At 56.3% G+C, this 14,522-nt stretch overlaps 1 protein-coding gene across 20 annotated transcripts in view; it reads left to right on the forward strand.

The window, feature by feature from the left end:
• PAPLN (papilin, proteoglycan like sulfated glycoprotein) overlaps window positions 1-14,522 on the forward strand; it is a 34,765-nt gene that overhangs the window by 6,698 nt on the left and 13,545 nt on the right. For all 20 annotated transcript variants that reach the window (XR_013440770.1, XR_013440771.1, XR_013440772.1 and 17 more), the window contains 14 exons: window positions 1,240-1,370; window positions 2,155-2,278; window positions 2,706-2,786; window positions 2,873-3,045; window positions 3,129-3,252; window positions 3,646-3,772; window positions 4,161-4,226; window positions 4,746-4,953; window positions 5,526-5,708; window positions 5,923-6,064; window positions 11,950-12,030; window positions 12,192-12,441; window positions 13,362-13,482; window positions 13,772-13,910. Coding sequence is in view for 16 of the 20 variants with exons in the window: in XM_078053894.1 (XP_077910020.1) it covers window positions 1,240-1,370; window positions 2,155-2,278; window positions 2,706-2,786; window positions 2,873-3,045; window positions 3,129-3,252; window positions 3,646-3,772; window positions 4,161-4,226; window positions 4,746-4,953; window positions 5,526-5,708; window positions 5,923-6,064; window positions 11,950-12,030; window positions 12,192-12,441; window positions 13,362-13,482; window positions 13,772-13,910 (1,950 nt within the window). In the remaining 4 variants the exon portion in view is untranslated. The remainder of the gene's footprint in view (window positions 1-1,239; window positions 1,371-2,154; window positions 2,279-2,705; window positions 2,787-2,872; window positions 3,046-3,128; window positions 3,253-3,645; window positions 3,773-4,160; window positions 4,227-4,745; window positions 4,954-5,525; window positions 5,709-5,922; window positions 6,065-11,949; window positions 12,031-12,191; window positions 12,442-13,361; window positions 13,483-13,771; window positions 13,911-14,522) is intronic.

A 14,522-nucleotide genomic window follows, 5' to 3' on the forward strand; every position in this document is an offset into this window, starting at 1 on the left:
ACGGTGCACAGAGGTCCTCATGATGTGCAGGGGCCATGGGGAGGAGGGGCGCTGGTAGGGCCGGGCCAAGTTTGGGCCAACTACAGGTCGGGGCTGCAAGGGGCTTGGTATGGCCAGAGTCCATTTACTCAGGATCTCTGGGGCCCAAGGGCTTGCTCTGAGTGGCTTTGAGGAGGGTGGTTAATTTTTAGAGCAATCTAGTTTAAGAAAAAAACACTTGTGTATAACTAAAGCATTTTAGATGAGTCAGAAGATTCCTTAGGCTACCCCTTCTGAGTATTAGTAGTCACTGCTCATTGCAAATGACTCCTGGATAGTATGGTGCTCTGGCTTCCAAATCAATGAACATTTATATCCTGTGTGTGCTATTGGATGGGGAACACGGTCCTGGCTAGAGGGGTGACCCCAGGGGAGTCTGTTGGCATTCATTGCTCCTCCTGGATAATTTAAATATATCCATATATTTTTAAAAAGATTTATTTATTTGAGAGAGAGAGTGCGCACGCTTGTGTGCAGGCAGGGGCAGAGGGAGAGAGAGAATCCCAAGCAGACTCCATGCCCAGTGCCCTAAATATATCCATATAGAAAAACCAGAACACAGAGGAAAGGGTCACAGAGGGATGCCTTCTCTGTGGTGGAGGTGACTGCACTCCTATTAGCACTTTTGGCTTTTTAAACAATGTGTATATAATATTTAGATGGCTATAAAAATTTAAACCCCTAAATGACCTTGACCCCACACCTTTCATAGGATTTGGTCTAGCATTCCAGTCTAGCCCTTTTCACATTATTTTCTATCTAACACATATTTGTAATTATTCTGTAGCCCCATTCTGCATTGTGTGGGAGAAGCGTCTCCCTGTGTTACTGTATGGTCCCTGTACTTTACAGCATAGCCCACGTGCATAGTGGTCTGTTAATAATTGACTCAGAGGAGCTGATTGTTAACACACGGGCTTATTTATAAGGCTGAGACAGACCTCTCCAAGGGGCTAGCTTTTTCCCTATCCTGGGATTTTTCATCCACTTGATCCCCAGAGAGGCCACAGTTTTGTGAATAGTTGCTTCCCGTGGGGGTTGGGGTGGGATTCTGAGCCACCTGGGAGAGCCGATGCAAGGACTCTCTCCCCCCGCTCGCCCCCCATTTGTGTGCTTCTGGCCCCCGTCCATGCTTCATTGTGCCCCGGATATGACTTGCAGCTTGCTTGGGATCTCAGCTTTCTCCTTTGTCTGCCTCAGCCCCGAACAAGTGCGAACTGAACTGCATTCCCAAGGGGGAGAACTTCTACTTCAAGCACAGGGAGGCTGTCGTGGACGGGACGCCCTGTGAGCCTGGCACCCGGGACGTCTGTGTGGATGGCAGCTGCCGGGTGAGTGGTGATCCTGCCCCCCCCCCCGCCCACCTGGGGGCTGGCCTGGGGCTTATTGCCGGATGTTTCCCTGCCCTGCACCAGCATGGCCAGTGGCTCTCCTGAGCTTGATGTCTTCTCATGACCAGCTTTTAGGTGTCTTTGCATCACAGATGCCCTGTGACCTTCTTCCCTTCGCCCTTTGGAAACTGGCGCCACTGTAGGAGCGATCCTCTGGGTGGCAAGTTACAGAAACGCCACTAAAACTGACAAAGGGGAAGAAAGCCATCGAGGGGTGGGCTGGCTGGCTGCAAGGGGCTGGAAATGTCTCCTCGCCTCTGGGCTTTCCTCTCCTCTGGGTCAGCACTGGGATCCTGGGAGGTGTGCAGATGGCCACCAGCAGCTCCCAGCTCTGGCTGGAAAGGGCACCCACTTCCCAGGAGTCCCAGCGACCCGGGGTTGCCTCGGCTTTGTTTTGGCTGGGGGTTTCCCGTGAACCACTCTCTTGGAGCAGAGCATGGAACCCACTGACTTGCCCACACTCACTGTTGGGGAGCTCTGTCCAAACTGGGAGAGAGGAGGCCCCCAAAGGAAGATGAGGCATTGTTGGCAGAGAAGGGGAGACGGGGGCTGAGCCGGCGGAAGACGTAGACTGTCCGCCACAGGCCAGATGGAGTGTTCACCGGCCTCAGTGGCTGATGAATAGCTACTGCCCCTCCCTGATCGGAGCGGCGACCCGGGTTTGAATCCTGGTGCATCTGTGATGCCCTCTGCTGTCTTTCTTTTCCTCATCTCTGCCCGGTAGGTCGTCGGCTGTGACCACAACCTTGACTCCTCAAAGGAGGAGGACAAGTGTCTGCAGTGTGGGGGTGACGGCACGACCTGCTACCCCGTCACGGGCACCTTTGATGCCAATGACCTCAGCAGAGGTGGGAGTCCTAGGGGGAGTACAGGCAGTTGAGGGGAGGGTCTGTCACCTGTCCCTTCCTTGCCTGACTTCTGTTCCAGCTGAGTCACCCTGGTGGCCCTGAGGGGGTCTGATCTGGCACTCAGGTCACAGAGCCTGTCGGCTTGGGCTCCTAAGGACCTCTGCCCACTTATCTGGTGTAAGCGCACCCTGCTGCCGGCTGGATGCCCCTCCTCGCCCCTTCCCGCGGATCCCCAGCTGTCCCCCCACTTCCCAGTCAGTTCGGCTGCCCCAGCCTGCCCACCCTTCCTAAAGCTGCTTCCCCCTTCTGGAGGACTCTGCCCTGAGCCCCCAAGTGGCACAGCCCTGCCGGGTCCCGCTTGCCGGTCCCTGAGCCCGGCTGTGCTGCCAGGGGCGTGGGTGGTCCCAGAGCGTCTCTGCCCCCGCAGGCTACAACCAGATCCTCATAATTCCCACGGGGGCCACCAGCATCCGCGTGGAGGAGGCGGCGGCCAGCAGGAATTTCCTGGGTGAGTGCGGTCTGGGGCGAGTCTGGGCGGTGGCTGGGCGGCAGGTCCCTCCGCGGCAGCTCACCCAGCGCCTCACCCCTGCGCAGCGGTGAAGAGCGTGCGCGGCGAATACTACCTCAACGGGCACTGGACCATCGGGGGCGCCTGGGCCCTGCCCGCGGCCAGCACCGTTCTGCACTATGAGCACGGGGCCGAGGGGGACCTGGCCCCCGAACGGCTCCTCGCTCGCGGCCCCACCTCCGAGCCCCTGGTCATCGAGGTGAGGGGCTGGGGGGCGGGGGCGGGGGGTGGGCGCCCGGTCCCCCCACGGGGGCAGGCCTCAGCGAGGACCCTCCCGCACAGCTCCTCAGCCAGGAGCCCAACCCGGGCGTGCGCTACGAGTACCACCTGGCCCTGGGCAGCCCCCCGCCCGGCTTCCGCTGGGCCCACGGCTCGTGGAGTGACTGCAGCGCCGAGTGCGGTGGAGGTGGGCCATTTGCATGTCGTGGGGGTCACGGGGGGGAACCGCAGGGCTTGGGGACTCCATGAAGGGTCCCCCTTACCCAACCCCGAAGCTAAGAGAACCAGAGGCTTCCCCGAGGTGGCGGAATCCCGGAGGAGACGGCCCTCCGTGGGCAGCAGGGGCCCAGCCCAGCGGGTGACCAGGTGTCAGAGCAGGGCTCCAGCACCTCAGATAACACCCCTCAAGCCTCAGTTTCCTCCTCTGTGAATTGGGGGTGATGATGGCACTTATCCCAGGGGGTCATTTGAGGCTTAATCAAGATGACACTTGGGATGCGTGCAGAATGGTGCCCAGCCCAGAGAATGCATTTGGTGACTGCTGACTGACCACCTGCCCTTGATGGCCGGGCCTCTGCAGGTCACCAGTCCCGCCCGGTGTTCTGCACCACTGACGACGAGGTATACCCTGACCACATGTGCCAGCATCAGCTGCGGCCGGCTGACCGCCGCCCCTGCAGCACTCACCCCTGCCCGCAGACCAAGCGGTAAGGCCCTTGCCAGCCCCTCCCCCCATGGTGGGGCCCAAGCCCTTGGGTGGGAAGGCCGTGGGGTCTCTGGGCTACTCTAGGAGTTGAGCAAACAGGTAGGTGTCCCCGGCTCCCTACACCTGTGGTGGAGTGGGGAGGAGGCAGCTGTAACGGGGGGAAGCAGCGGGGCGGGGGGCATGAGCGGGAGATCCGGGGCTATTCTGTCCACCTGTGTGTGCCCACTCAGTGTCCAGAGTGTCCAGGCTGGTAGTGGGAGCGAGGGGGAAGGTACTGGAGGCCCTGTCCGAGCCAGCAGGGGACTTGGCTCGACAGATGCCAGGAAGTGGGCCAGGGACTGGGCCAGGGGGCCTGTGGGCATCAGTAATGCCTTTGTTCCCGCACAAAGGACCTCTTACCTGCCCCGGCCCAGAGCGTGGCACCTTGCTGGGGCCCAGCATGCATGCAGGAACAGGTAATCTGCAGGCCGCAGGCTCCCTGCCTGGCTGGTGCCATCCTTCCGCCCTCATGGCCTTGGTGGCATCTGGCCTTGCAGGATGGTGGTGGGCTTGGCTTTGCATGGTGCAGCTGGGGCTGCCCTTTCCTCCGGTGCCTCAGGGCCACTCCACACGTGGGTGAGCATGGCCCCTCTGGGAGATGCCCCCAACAGAGGCAGTGGAGTCTGGCTGGGGCTGACAGGGGACCTGGTGAGAACGGGATACAGGTGAGGACAGGAAAGCTGGGGCGGGGGGCAGCCAGGCTCTGTGTTGTAGGGACCAGTGCTCGGTGGTGAGAGATGGCAAGCAGAGCGGGGGCTGGGGGGGGGGGGCTTGGCCTTTTATGCAGAGCGTTCCGCCCCTCACCCGTACAGGCCCAGATGTTAGGACGGGCCAGGTTGGGGGGTCCCCAGTCCGCTCCTGTGTGTGACAGTTGGTGCTCCCTGGACCCGGCCCTGCTGCTGGGCCAGCCTCACCGGATCCCTGCTCCCTGCCAGCTGGAAGACGGGGCCCTGGTCGCCCTGCTCGGCCTCCTGTGGTGGTGGCTCCCAGTCCCGCTCTGTCTACTGCGTCTCGTCCGATGGGGCTGGCGTCCAGGAGGCCGCCGAGGAGGCGGAGTGTGCAGGCCTGCCTGGGAAGCCCCCTGCCACGCGGGCTTGTCCCCTGCAGCGTTGTGCAGCCTGGAGGGCAGAGCCGTGGGGAGAGGTGAGGCCTCTGCCCCGTGGGGCTGGGGCAGGCTGGGGACGGAATCAGGCGCTGGGACTGGCGGCTGGGGCCGCAGCAGAGCTGGGCTGGGAAGCTTGGCCTCCACCGGGGAAGCAGATCCTGGGAGGTAAAGGGACCTGCTAGGTCGTCTTGGAAGCCGCTGTGGAGGCTGGGACTAGGAGCAGGTGTTTGGACTCCTCCTCCTTCTGCAGGATCCCAGGCAGGGCGGGAAAGGCTTTGTCTTGGCACGAAGGAGCAGCCGGGCGCCTTGCTTTGGGGGTGAGGGAGGAGCCGGCCCTGACTGGGGCTGCTGGTCACCGCATCCAGCACCTACATATGTTCAAGTCTCGAACAAGGGAACGTGCAAAGTGTCCCTGAGCTTGGCGTCAGCAGGGGTGGTGTAGGCTACGTGACCTCAGAGGAGTGGCTCAGCCTCTCTGAGCCTGGGAGCTGGGCATGGGCCATAGGGTGCCGTCCACCCTCCCTGCCAGGCGGGGGGGCCTCCGGCTGTCTGACCCGGCAGGGCTCCTCCGGGCGAGGACAAGCTCCCGCCGACAGCCCGCTCCTTACAGTGCTCTGTCAGCTGCGGCGCTGGCGTCCGGAGGCGGAGCGTCACTTGCCGGAGTGAGGAGGGCTCTCTGCTCCATGCTACGGCGTGCTCCTCGGAGGACCGCCCCCCCGTCACTGAACCCTGTGTGCGTGAAGACTGTCCCCCCATCCATGACCAGGCCTGGCACGTGGGCGCCTGGGGCCTAGTGAGTGCTTGCCCACTTCCCCCTCATCCCTGCTGCCCAGTCCTGGTCCCTTGGGTCTCTGGCAGGTGGCTGGACACGTGCCCATCCCTGGGTCTGACCTGCCTCCCCAGGCACCTTCCCCCTACCTCTCTTCCTTGTGGGGACCCCCAGCCTCGGGGGCTCTCTCCTTTTGTGAGCCTGTTCTTTCTTCCCACGCCCACCCCGTGGGCCCCAGTGTTCCAAGAGCTGCAGCGGGGGGACTCGGAGGCGCCAGGTCCTCTGTGCCCTTGGGCCGGCCAGCCGCTGCGGGAGCCTGCCGCTGTCCAAGCCCGGGGAGGTGGAGCCCTGTAACTCACAGCCCTGCCATCTTCCGCCAGGTAAGGGCGGGGTGTGGGTGCAAGGGGGAGAGGCCGTGCGGGCCCCGCCTGTCTCCCCTGCGCCAGGGCCCCCCCCCACAATGCTCCCTCGGCAGAGTGCCCGTCTGTGCCGCCTCACGGGCCGGCTCGTTTGCCCAGCAGAGGCAGCATCCTTCTCGCACCCCCAGAGCCCACGTACCGGCCATCCATCTCGGGTTGGTTTCCTCGGGCCGCAGCGATCGTGTGCGGCTTGTCAGGCCTACTAGCTCGGAGCTCCTTGAGGGCCAGGTCCCTGACTTCCTCCTTGCTATTTATACCTCCCTCCCCACCCCCGCCGCCCCAAGAACTTAGCACGAGCTGGGTATTCAGTAAATGTTTATTGAGTGACTGAGTGAGTACGCACTGCTCCTGCCTTTGTCTTCCCCTTCTCCTCACACCCAACCCCACTGGCAAAGAAGACGTCCCAGGCCTGAGGAGCTGCAGCACGAAGGGCCCGGGGCCAGTACTTGCTTGGTGTGAGGATGTGATATTGAGGAAGAACGTGGGTTGGGGCTCAGCTGAGGGGGGTGGATGGTGGCCTTCTGCTACCGCAGGGAGGTGTGTCTGGCCCGGATGTGCTAGTGCTGGGGGCCCCGTGAGCCAGGATGGTAGAGTTCGAAGGGAGGCATGGGGCACGGTGGCTGAGAACCAGTGGCCTGAACTTGACAGTTCAGTCTACTCCATTGCTGACCACCGCACGGCCTCTCCCCCTTGCACCCACACCCTGCCCGGGCAAGCACCTCTCCTCCCTGATTCTCGATTTGCCCATCTGTACAATGGGGTTAAAAAGAGTGCTTTTCTTACGGTGGTCAGTTGGCACTGTGTCTGAACACACAGAGCTTGGTAAGCAAAGGGTCGGTAATGGTGGTGGTGGTGAGGCCATGTGGGGGCCCCGGGGTCAGGCTCCTGGGGTGCCTCAGCCTGGCCTGGCCCTTGTGGGGCATGAGCAGGAGGTTCCTCCTGGAGCCATGGATGCCTTCCTGGAAGAGGTGGCCCTGAGCCTGCCCCCAGAGAGGCATTCACATAGGTGGCAAGGAAAGAAAGCATTTCAGGCCAGGCTGAATTGTAAAAGAAATAACCTTAATGGCTATTTTTATAAAATAATCTCTGTTCATTGTGGAAAATTTGGAGAAATTAGGAAAGCAGCATAGAAATGGAAATTGCCCTGATCCCATGCTTTAGTGGGATCCAGTCGTTAGCGGGCTTTGTTACATATGCCAGATGCTCTGGGCGCTTTTCCCTGTTAGAGCCACTTGGTGGGTGAACATTTTTCAGCTTCATGATTTCTCTACAGAAGTCCATGATGGGCGGGAAGTTAGAATTTAGGTGGTTTCTAGGGCGCTTGGGTGGCTCATCTGACTCTTGATCTCAGCTCAGGTCTTGATTTCAGGGTCCTGAGTTCAGGCCCAGCATTGGGCTCCACGCTGGGTGTGGAGCCAACATAAAAAGAAAAAAAAAAATTACATTTAAGGAGCTCCTGGCTGGTTCAGTCAGAAGAGTGTGCGACTCTTGATCTTGGGGTTGTGAATTTGAGCCCCACGTTGGGTGTAGAGATTGTTTAAAAAAAATTTTTTTTAAAGATTTATTTATTTGAGAGAGAGTGAGAGAGAGAGAGAAAGAACGCCAGTAGGGGAGGGGCAGAGGGAGAGAGAGACAGACAGACTCCCTGCTGAGCAGAGAGCCTTATGCAGGGCTTGACCCCAGGACCCTGGGATCATGACCTAAGCCGAAATCAAGAGTTTGTCGCTTAACTGACTGAGCCACCCAGGTACCCCTAAAATTTTTTTATTTAAATAATGTTTTATATTAACCCAATTAAATATTTTTAATATGTAATCAGTATAAGAATTATGAATAGGATATTTTACATTCTTTTTTCACAAGATTAAAAAAATAAATCTTCCAAAACCAATGTATTTATTGTTCACATAGCATATCTTAATTCAGTGCAAAATTTCACTAGCATACTTGATCTATATTTAGATTTTATAGAATGTGCAGTTGGAAAAGTAGATTCACACACCCAAGTTGTTCCAAACGTACTGAAGCATTTTCTAATAAATGAATCAAGCGTCACTTTAAAATTAATTCTGATTAGAATAAATGTAAAACGTAGTTTCTCAGTCACTCTGGTCACATTTCAAGTACTCAGTAGCTCTGAGTGAGGCCAGCAGGGGCCCCAGAACCCGCCCTCAGCCAAGGACGTGGGGGTGGTGGCAGGAGGTCTGTCCTGGGGACCTCAGGCTGGGCTGCAGATTAAATTTGTCTAATAGGCCCAGGGGAGCCACTGAAAGCTTTGGAGCTCAACAGTGATACCATGAAAGGTCTTGAGGAGGACAGACATGGCGCCTGCCCGAGGGCCAGACTGAAGTGGAGCCGGTTGGAGTGGGAGCCTGGTGGGGAGCAGGCTGCAGAAATCCAAGGGCCAGCAAGAGTTGTGAAAACGAAGGGCCAGGCACTTGCCCAGCAGAGCCTGGTGCCCAGAGGGTGCGCGGGAAGTGGTGCTGCACTCGAAGCCTGGGAAGGTGGAAGAGAAGAAGCTAGGGGCCTATTCCCAGGCTGGCTGGGGCCTGGGACTGCAGCGCTGGAGGTGGGAGGTGCTGGCAGGCGATGGTGGAACTGGGGAGAGAATGTGCATCTGCCTCGTCCCAGGGCTTGGCCTGGGCAGGATAGGCAGTGAAATGAAAGCAAAGATTTTACTGCATATCTACTAGATTTTTCCAACCCTAAATTATTTTTTAAATATTTTCTAGGGACTGGCAAGATGTAGTCCAGAGGGGGATGGAATTTTCACTTTTTTTTTTTTCTGTAAGACTTTATTTATTTGAGAGAGCATGTGAGAGCAGGGTGGAGGGGAGCAGAGGGAGAGGGAGAAGCAGGGAGCCCAATCCCAGATCCCAGGATCCTGGGATCGTGACCTGAGCTGACGGCAGACGCTTAACCAACTGAGCCACCCAGGTGCCCCTTCACTTCTTTTATATAACTACTCCATTATGTAGTAGTATGCTTACTGTGGAAAATTTGAAATGCACCAACAAATAGAAGGAGGGGACCCCCACCACCTGCTGCCCTTCCCCCCCACTCCGGGTGCTTGGAACCATGAGCATTTTGGGGCATGTCCTGTTATGCATCATTACAAAAATTCCTGTCATCCATATTTACTCAGTCTTTTGCATTTTTTTCTCCATTTTATGATGAAAAATCTTTTTAGTAACTTGGAAGTGGTTAAATATCATATACCATAAAATTCACCCACTCTAACGGTAATTTATGATTTTTAGTAAGTTTACCAAGTTGGACAATAAAATGGTAAAAAAAATTTTTTTTCCTGTTTCTGAGCAGCCCCTAATCTGATTCCCCATGCTGGAAAGACAGGCCTACTTATTTGTTTATTTGTTTGTTTAATTCCAGTACAGTTAATACACAGTGTTATATTAGTTTCAGGTATACAACATAGTGATTCAGCAATTCTGTACTCAGTTCTCATCATGATAAGTGCCCTCTTAATCCCCTTTACCCATCCCCCCCCCACCTCCCCTCCGGTAACCATCGGTGTGTTCTCTACAGCTAAGGAGCCTGGTTTTTTGTTTGTCTCTTTTTTCTCTGTTGGTTTTGTTTCTTAAATTCCACATATGAGTGAAATCATTCAGTGTTTATCTTTCTCTGACTTATTTTGCTTAGCATGATACCCTCTAGATCCATCCATGTTGTTGCAAGTGATGAGATTTCATTCTTTTTTATGGCTGAGTACTATTCCATTGTGTGTGTGTGTGTGTGTGTGTGTGTATCACTTTGTCTTTATCCATTCATCTGTGGATAGACACTTAGGCTGCTTCTATATTTTGACTATTATAAATGCTATAGACAGAGGTGCATATATTTTTTTGAATTAGTGTTTTCGTATTTGGGTAAATAGTAGTGGAATTACATGGTAATTCTACTTTTAATTTTTTGAGGAAGGATGGTGGAAAATTTTAAACATACAGAGTTGTTTGAAGTAGTTGAACTGCATAGGAAGCAGCCATGTATCCACACCTAAGTTCTATAATGGCTGTTTAGTTATATGTGCTTTTTCATGATCTACTCCTTTTGTTCCTTCATCTATCATTCAAATTGTGTGTGTGTGTGTATGTGTGTTTAAAATGATCCAGTTGGGGCGCCTGGGTGGCTCAGTTGGTTAGGCGACTGCCTTCGGCTCAGGTCATGATCCTGGAGTCCCGGGATCGAGTCCCGCATCGGGCTCCCTGCTCGGCAGGGAGTCTGCTTCTCCCTCTGACCCTCCCTCCTCTCATGTGCTTGCTCTCTCATTCTCTCTCTCTCAAATAAATAAATAAATAAATCTTTAAAAAAAAAAAAAAATAAATAAATAAAATAAAATAAAATGATCCAGTTGTTTTTAATATGGAATTTTTTTCTTGAGGTGCAGTTCACAAAACATACATTTAACCATGGTAAAGCTAATGCTTTGGTGTTATTTTGTATACTCACGATGTTGTACAAACACCATATTTTATCACCCATAAAAGCTCCCTGTACGCATTAACTGATCACTCCCCACTATCCCTAACCTCCTTCCTTGGTAACCGGATCTGCCCTCTGTCTTGTCGGATTTGCCTATCCTGGAAATACCGTGTAAAAGGGGTAGCACAGCTTTCGTGCCCGCCTCTTTCACCCGGCGGAGTGCTGTTGAGGTTCATCCGGGCTGGAGCCTGGATACATCGGCATTTCGTCCTTTTTATGGCTGATAGCAATTCTATGGGTATACCACGACCTGCTTATTCTTTCCTCAGCTCATATGTATTTGGATTGTTTCCAGCTTTTGGCTCTAATGAATACAACTGCTATAAACGCTCATGTATGAGTTTCTGTGTCAACCTATGTTTTCATTTCTCTTGGGTACATACCTAGGAGTGGAATTGCTGGGCTCTATGAGGACTCTGTGTTTAACTTTTGGAGGACTTGCCAAACTGTTTCCACGGTGGCTGTACCAATTTACATTTCCATCTGCAACGCATGAGGCCTCCAGTTTGTCCACATCCTCACCAGCACTTACTATTTCAGCCTTTTTGATTAGAGCCCTCCCAGTGGGTGTGAAGGAGTAGCTCCTTGTGGCTTTGATTTGCATTTCCCTAATGAGTGATGATGGTGAGCATCTTTTCATGTGCTTGTTGGTCCTTTGTATATTTTCTTTGGAGAAATGTCTGTTCAAGTTCTTTGCCCAATTTTATTTTTTTTTATTTCTTTTTTAAGATTTTATTTTTTATTTTTTTAAAGATTTTATTTATTTATTTGACAGAGAGAGACACAGCGAGAGAGGGAACACAAGCAGGGGGAGTGGCAGAGGGAGAAGCAGGCTTCCCGCGGAGCAGGGAGTAGGGAGCCCGATGCGGGGCTCGATCCCAGGACCCTGGGACCATGACCTGAGCCGAATGCAGACGCTTAACGACTGAGCCACCCAGGCGCCCCTCTTTTTTAAGATTTTAAGATAATCTCTGCACCCACCATGGGGCTCGAACTCATGACCCCAAGATCAAGAGTCACGTGCTCTACCGACTGAGCCAACCAGGCGCCCCACTTTGCCCATTTTTTAATTGGATTGTTTGTGTTTTCATCAATTCAATCTAGTTGGCATCAAACATAGATACTAATTTTATATCTGGCTTTTCTTTTTGCTGAACATGTAACATTAGCTTTTTCTAAGTGACTAAAGACTCTTGAAACATGGGAAGGGTGTTTTATGAAATCACAGGTCTGCTCATTTTCACTTCCGCTGTCCTGGGTGCCCCAGGCCTTGCCTGAGCAGTGGGGTGGGAGCACATGGTGGTTAGGGTGGCCACTGCTCAGGCCTGACTCTCTGCTCCCTGCAGAAGTCCCCAGCATGCAGGACGTGCACGTCAGCTCCAGGGATCCCCGGATGTCTTTGGGCCCTCAGGTGGCCCCCACCTCAGGTGAGAAGCTCAGTGGAAGCCCCCAACCCAGAGCCCAGGAGATGGAGGTTGAAGGTGGGGCAGGTGGTTTAGGGGGGGATGGAGAAGGTAGGTCTGGTGTGGACAGATGGAGGTGAGCAGCCAGGTGGAGACCGCAGGTATCTTTTCCTTCTTCTTTCTAGATTCCAGAGACCAGTGGTGGCTCCCCCAGGAGCAACCCTCAGTCCAGGGTAATCCCAGAAGAGCCCAGGGCCTTCACCTGCCAGGCCTAGCCCCCTCTCTGCCGCAGTCCCCACACCGGCAGCCCTTGCGGTCTGGCTTGGCACCCCAAGACTGCAGACAGAGCCCCTATGGGTGCTGCCCTGATGGCCACACCACGTCTCTGGGGCCGCAGCAGCAGGGCTGCCCTGGGACCTCATGTCAGCAGAGCAGGTAGGGGCCTCTTCCTCTTTACCAGGTCAGAGAGGAAAAAGTGTGTGTGTTGGTGGGGGTGGTATCTGATGGGCAGGGCCATGACTCTGCGCAGGGAGGGTGGAGGGGGGGTTTGCAGAGCTCAGGACTGGGACTCTGGAGGTGTCTTCCGGCTTCCCTGCTTGTGCCGTCTTGGGGACTCTGCTTCCTGTCGCTGATCTCCCTAATGTGCAGAGTGGGGGTAAAAATCTCCGCTCTTGCTACAGAAGTCTGCCTGTGGAGGTGTAGCCTGAGGCTCTGGGAAGGCACATGGGATATCATCCTAGCGTTCAGCTCCAAAGCAGTCTCCCAGTCTCTCTGGGGCTGGGATGCTCAGAGCGCAGACTTTGGGGCCAGCGGCCTGGGAGCCGGGCGGGATTCCCAGCTCAGTCACTTACCAGCCGCGTGCTGGGTGATGGGGGCAAGTTCCTTAACTTCTCTGATCTTGGCTTCCTCTGCTGAGATGTGGGAACCGTGACAGCCCCCGGCTGGGGTTGCTGTGAGGATGGAACAGTCCCATGGTGCCTGGGGCGTGGAAGGTGCTCTGATGCGTTCCTCCTTCACCTTCCTTTTTGTAAAGCCTCCCTGGGGACCCGCTATGTGGGCAGGCTCAGTGAGTCTCCACCTTGGTTTCGGGGTGGGATCCGTCAGGTATCAGGGCAGTGGCTCTGCCTGCTGGGTTTCTGCTGCCTCCGTGGCAGCCGCTGGGCGGTTGGGGGACGCGGCAGAGCCTCGGCACGTGGAATGGTCGGGCCCGGGTGCGGGGCCACGCTGTCTCCCGCTCGGGTCCTCAGCTGCTCGGCCCCCAGCGCGGGCAGCCTCAGAGCCTGGGTCCCAGGATGCTGGGAAGGTCGGCCATCAGGGCTGGTTGGTGAGCAGACAGCCGTGTGGCGCTTGTCTAGGTACGGGTGCTGCCCCGACGGGGTGTCTGTGGCTGAGGGGCCCTGGCACGCTGGCTGCGCAGGGTCTTACAGCAGTGACAACGTGGGGCGAAGGCCGGGGTCAAGAGCAGTGGCTTTCTCGGTAAGTGTCGGTCACACAGGGGGGCGGTGTGGGGGGGCGGGAATCCAGCCCCCAAGCCTGCTCAGCGCCACTGTGACCCAGGCTGTCTGTAACTTGGGCTTGGGAGAAAGGAGGTCCCTGCCGGCTGCTGGCCCACAGGGCTTCTGAGACGGGCCTGGGCTGGAGACGGGGTGGCGTGTGCAGGGGGCTTCGTCTGACCTTCCCCGGGCCTCTGAGCTCCCCTGGGGCTGGGGTTCTGCATCATGGGCTCCTAACCCTGCCCCTCCCTCTTCCTGTCCTCCCTCCCCAGGCCCCCACGGCCCACCGGCCCCAGGCTCAGCAGAACGAGCCCCCTGAGTGCCGGGGCTCCCAGTTCGGCTGCTGCTATGACGGGGTGGCCTCTGCGGCCGGCCCTCTGGGGGAAGGCTGCGGGGGCCAGCCCAGCTACGGTGAGTGGGTGTCCCAGCACGCTTCCTGGTGAGTGGGCTCCGGCCCCCCTTTGCCCCCCACACCTCCACCGGGCCCCCACCTGGAGCTTCCTACTAGCTCAGTGATTCATTCATTTCTTCAGATGTTTACTGCTCACTTACTAGGCGCCAGGTCCGAGGACGGGGCCATGTTGTTCTCGTTCCCAGTAGTTTGCCCTTGAGACCACCTGCCTGCTTGTGGGAGGCGAGGAGAGCTGGGGCAGGGCCCCCACAGAGAAGGAGGGCTTGTCCTGGCCCCCACCCCCCTGGGGCTCAGCGCCCTCTAGAGGCAGAGATGGAATGGTGGTCAGTGCCAGGATGGACAGGGGTGTCCCCACGGTGCCTGGGATGAGTCCTGGAGGGAGGTCGCCGAGGCAGGAGCATGTGTGGGCGGCACTGCCAGGGACTGTCAGGGGGACCTCAAAAGCCAGATGGGCTGATGGTCAGGGTCTGCAGGAGGCTGGGCCCCTGGGGGGGCTTTAAGCAGGGGCCAGCCACGTTCATGCGGAGAGGTAGAGCGGGCCGTGCTGGGGAGGTGGGCGGTTGGAACAGGCAGGCTGGGGGCAGCTGCAGGTGGGCTCGAGGCTGGTGAGG

This window comes from Halichoerus grypus, chromosome 8 (assembly GCF_964656455.1).
Source record: "Halichoerus grypus chromosome 8, mHalGry1.hap1.1, whole genome shotgun sequence".
NCBI lineage: Eukaryota > Metazoa > Chordata > Mammalia > Carnivora > Phocidae > Halichoerus > Halichoerus grypus.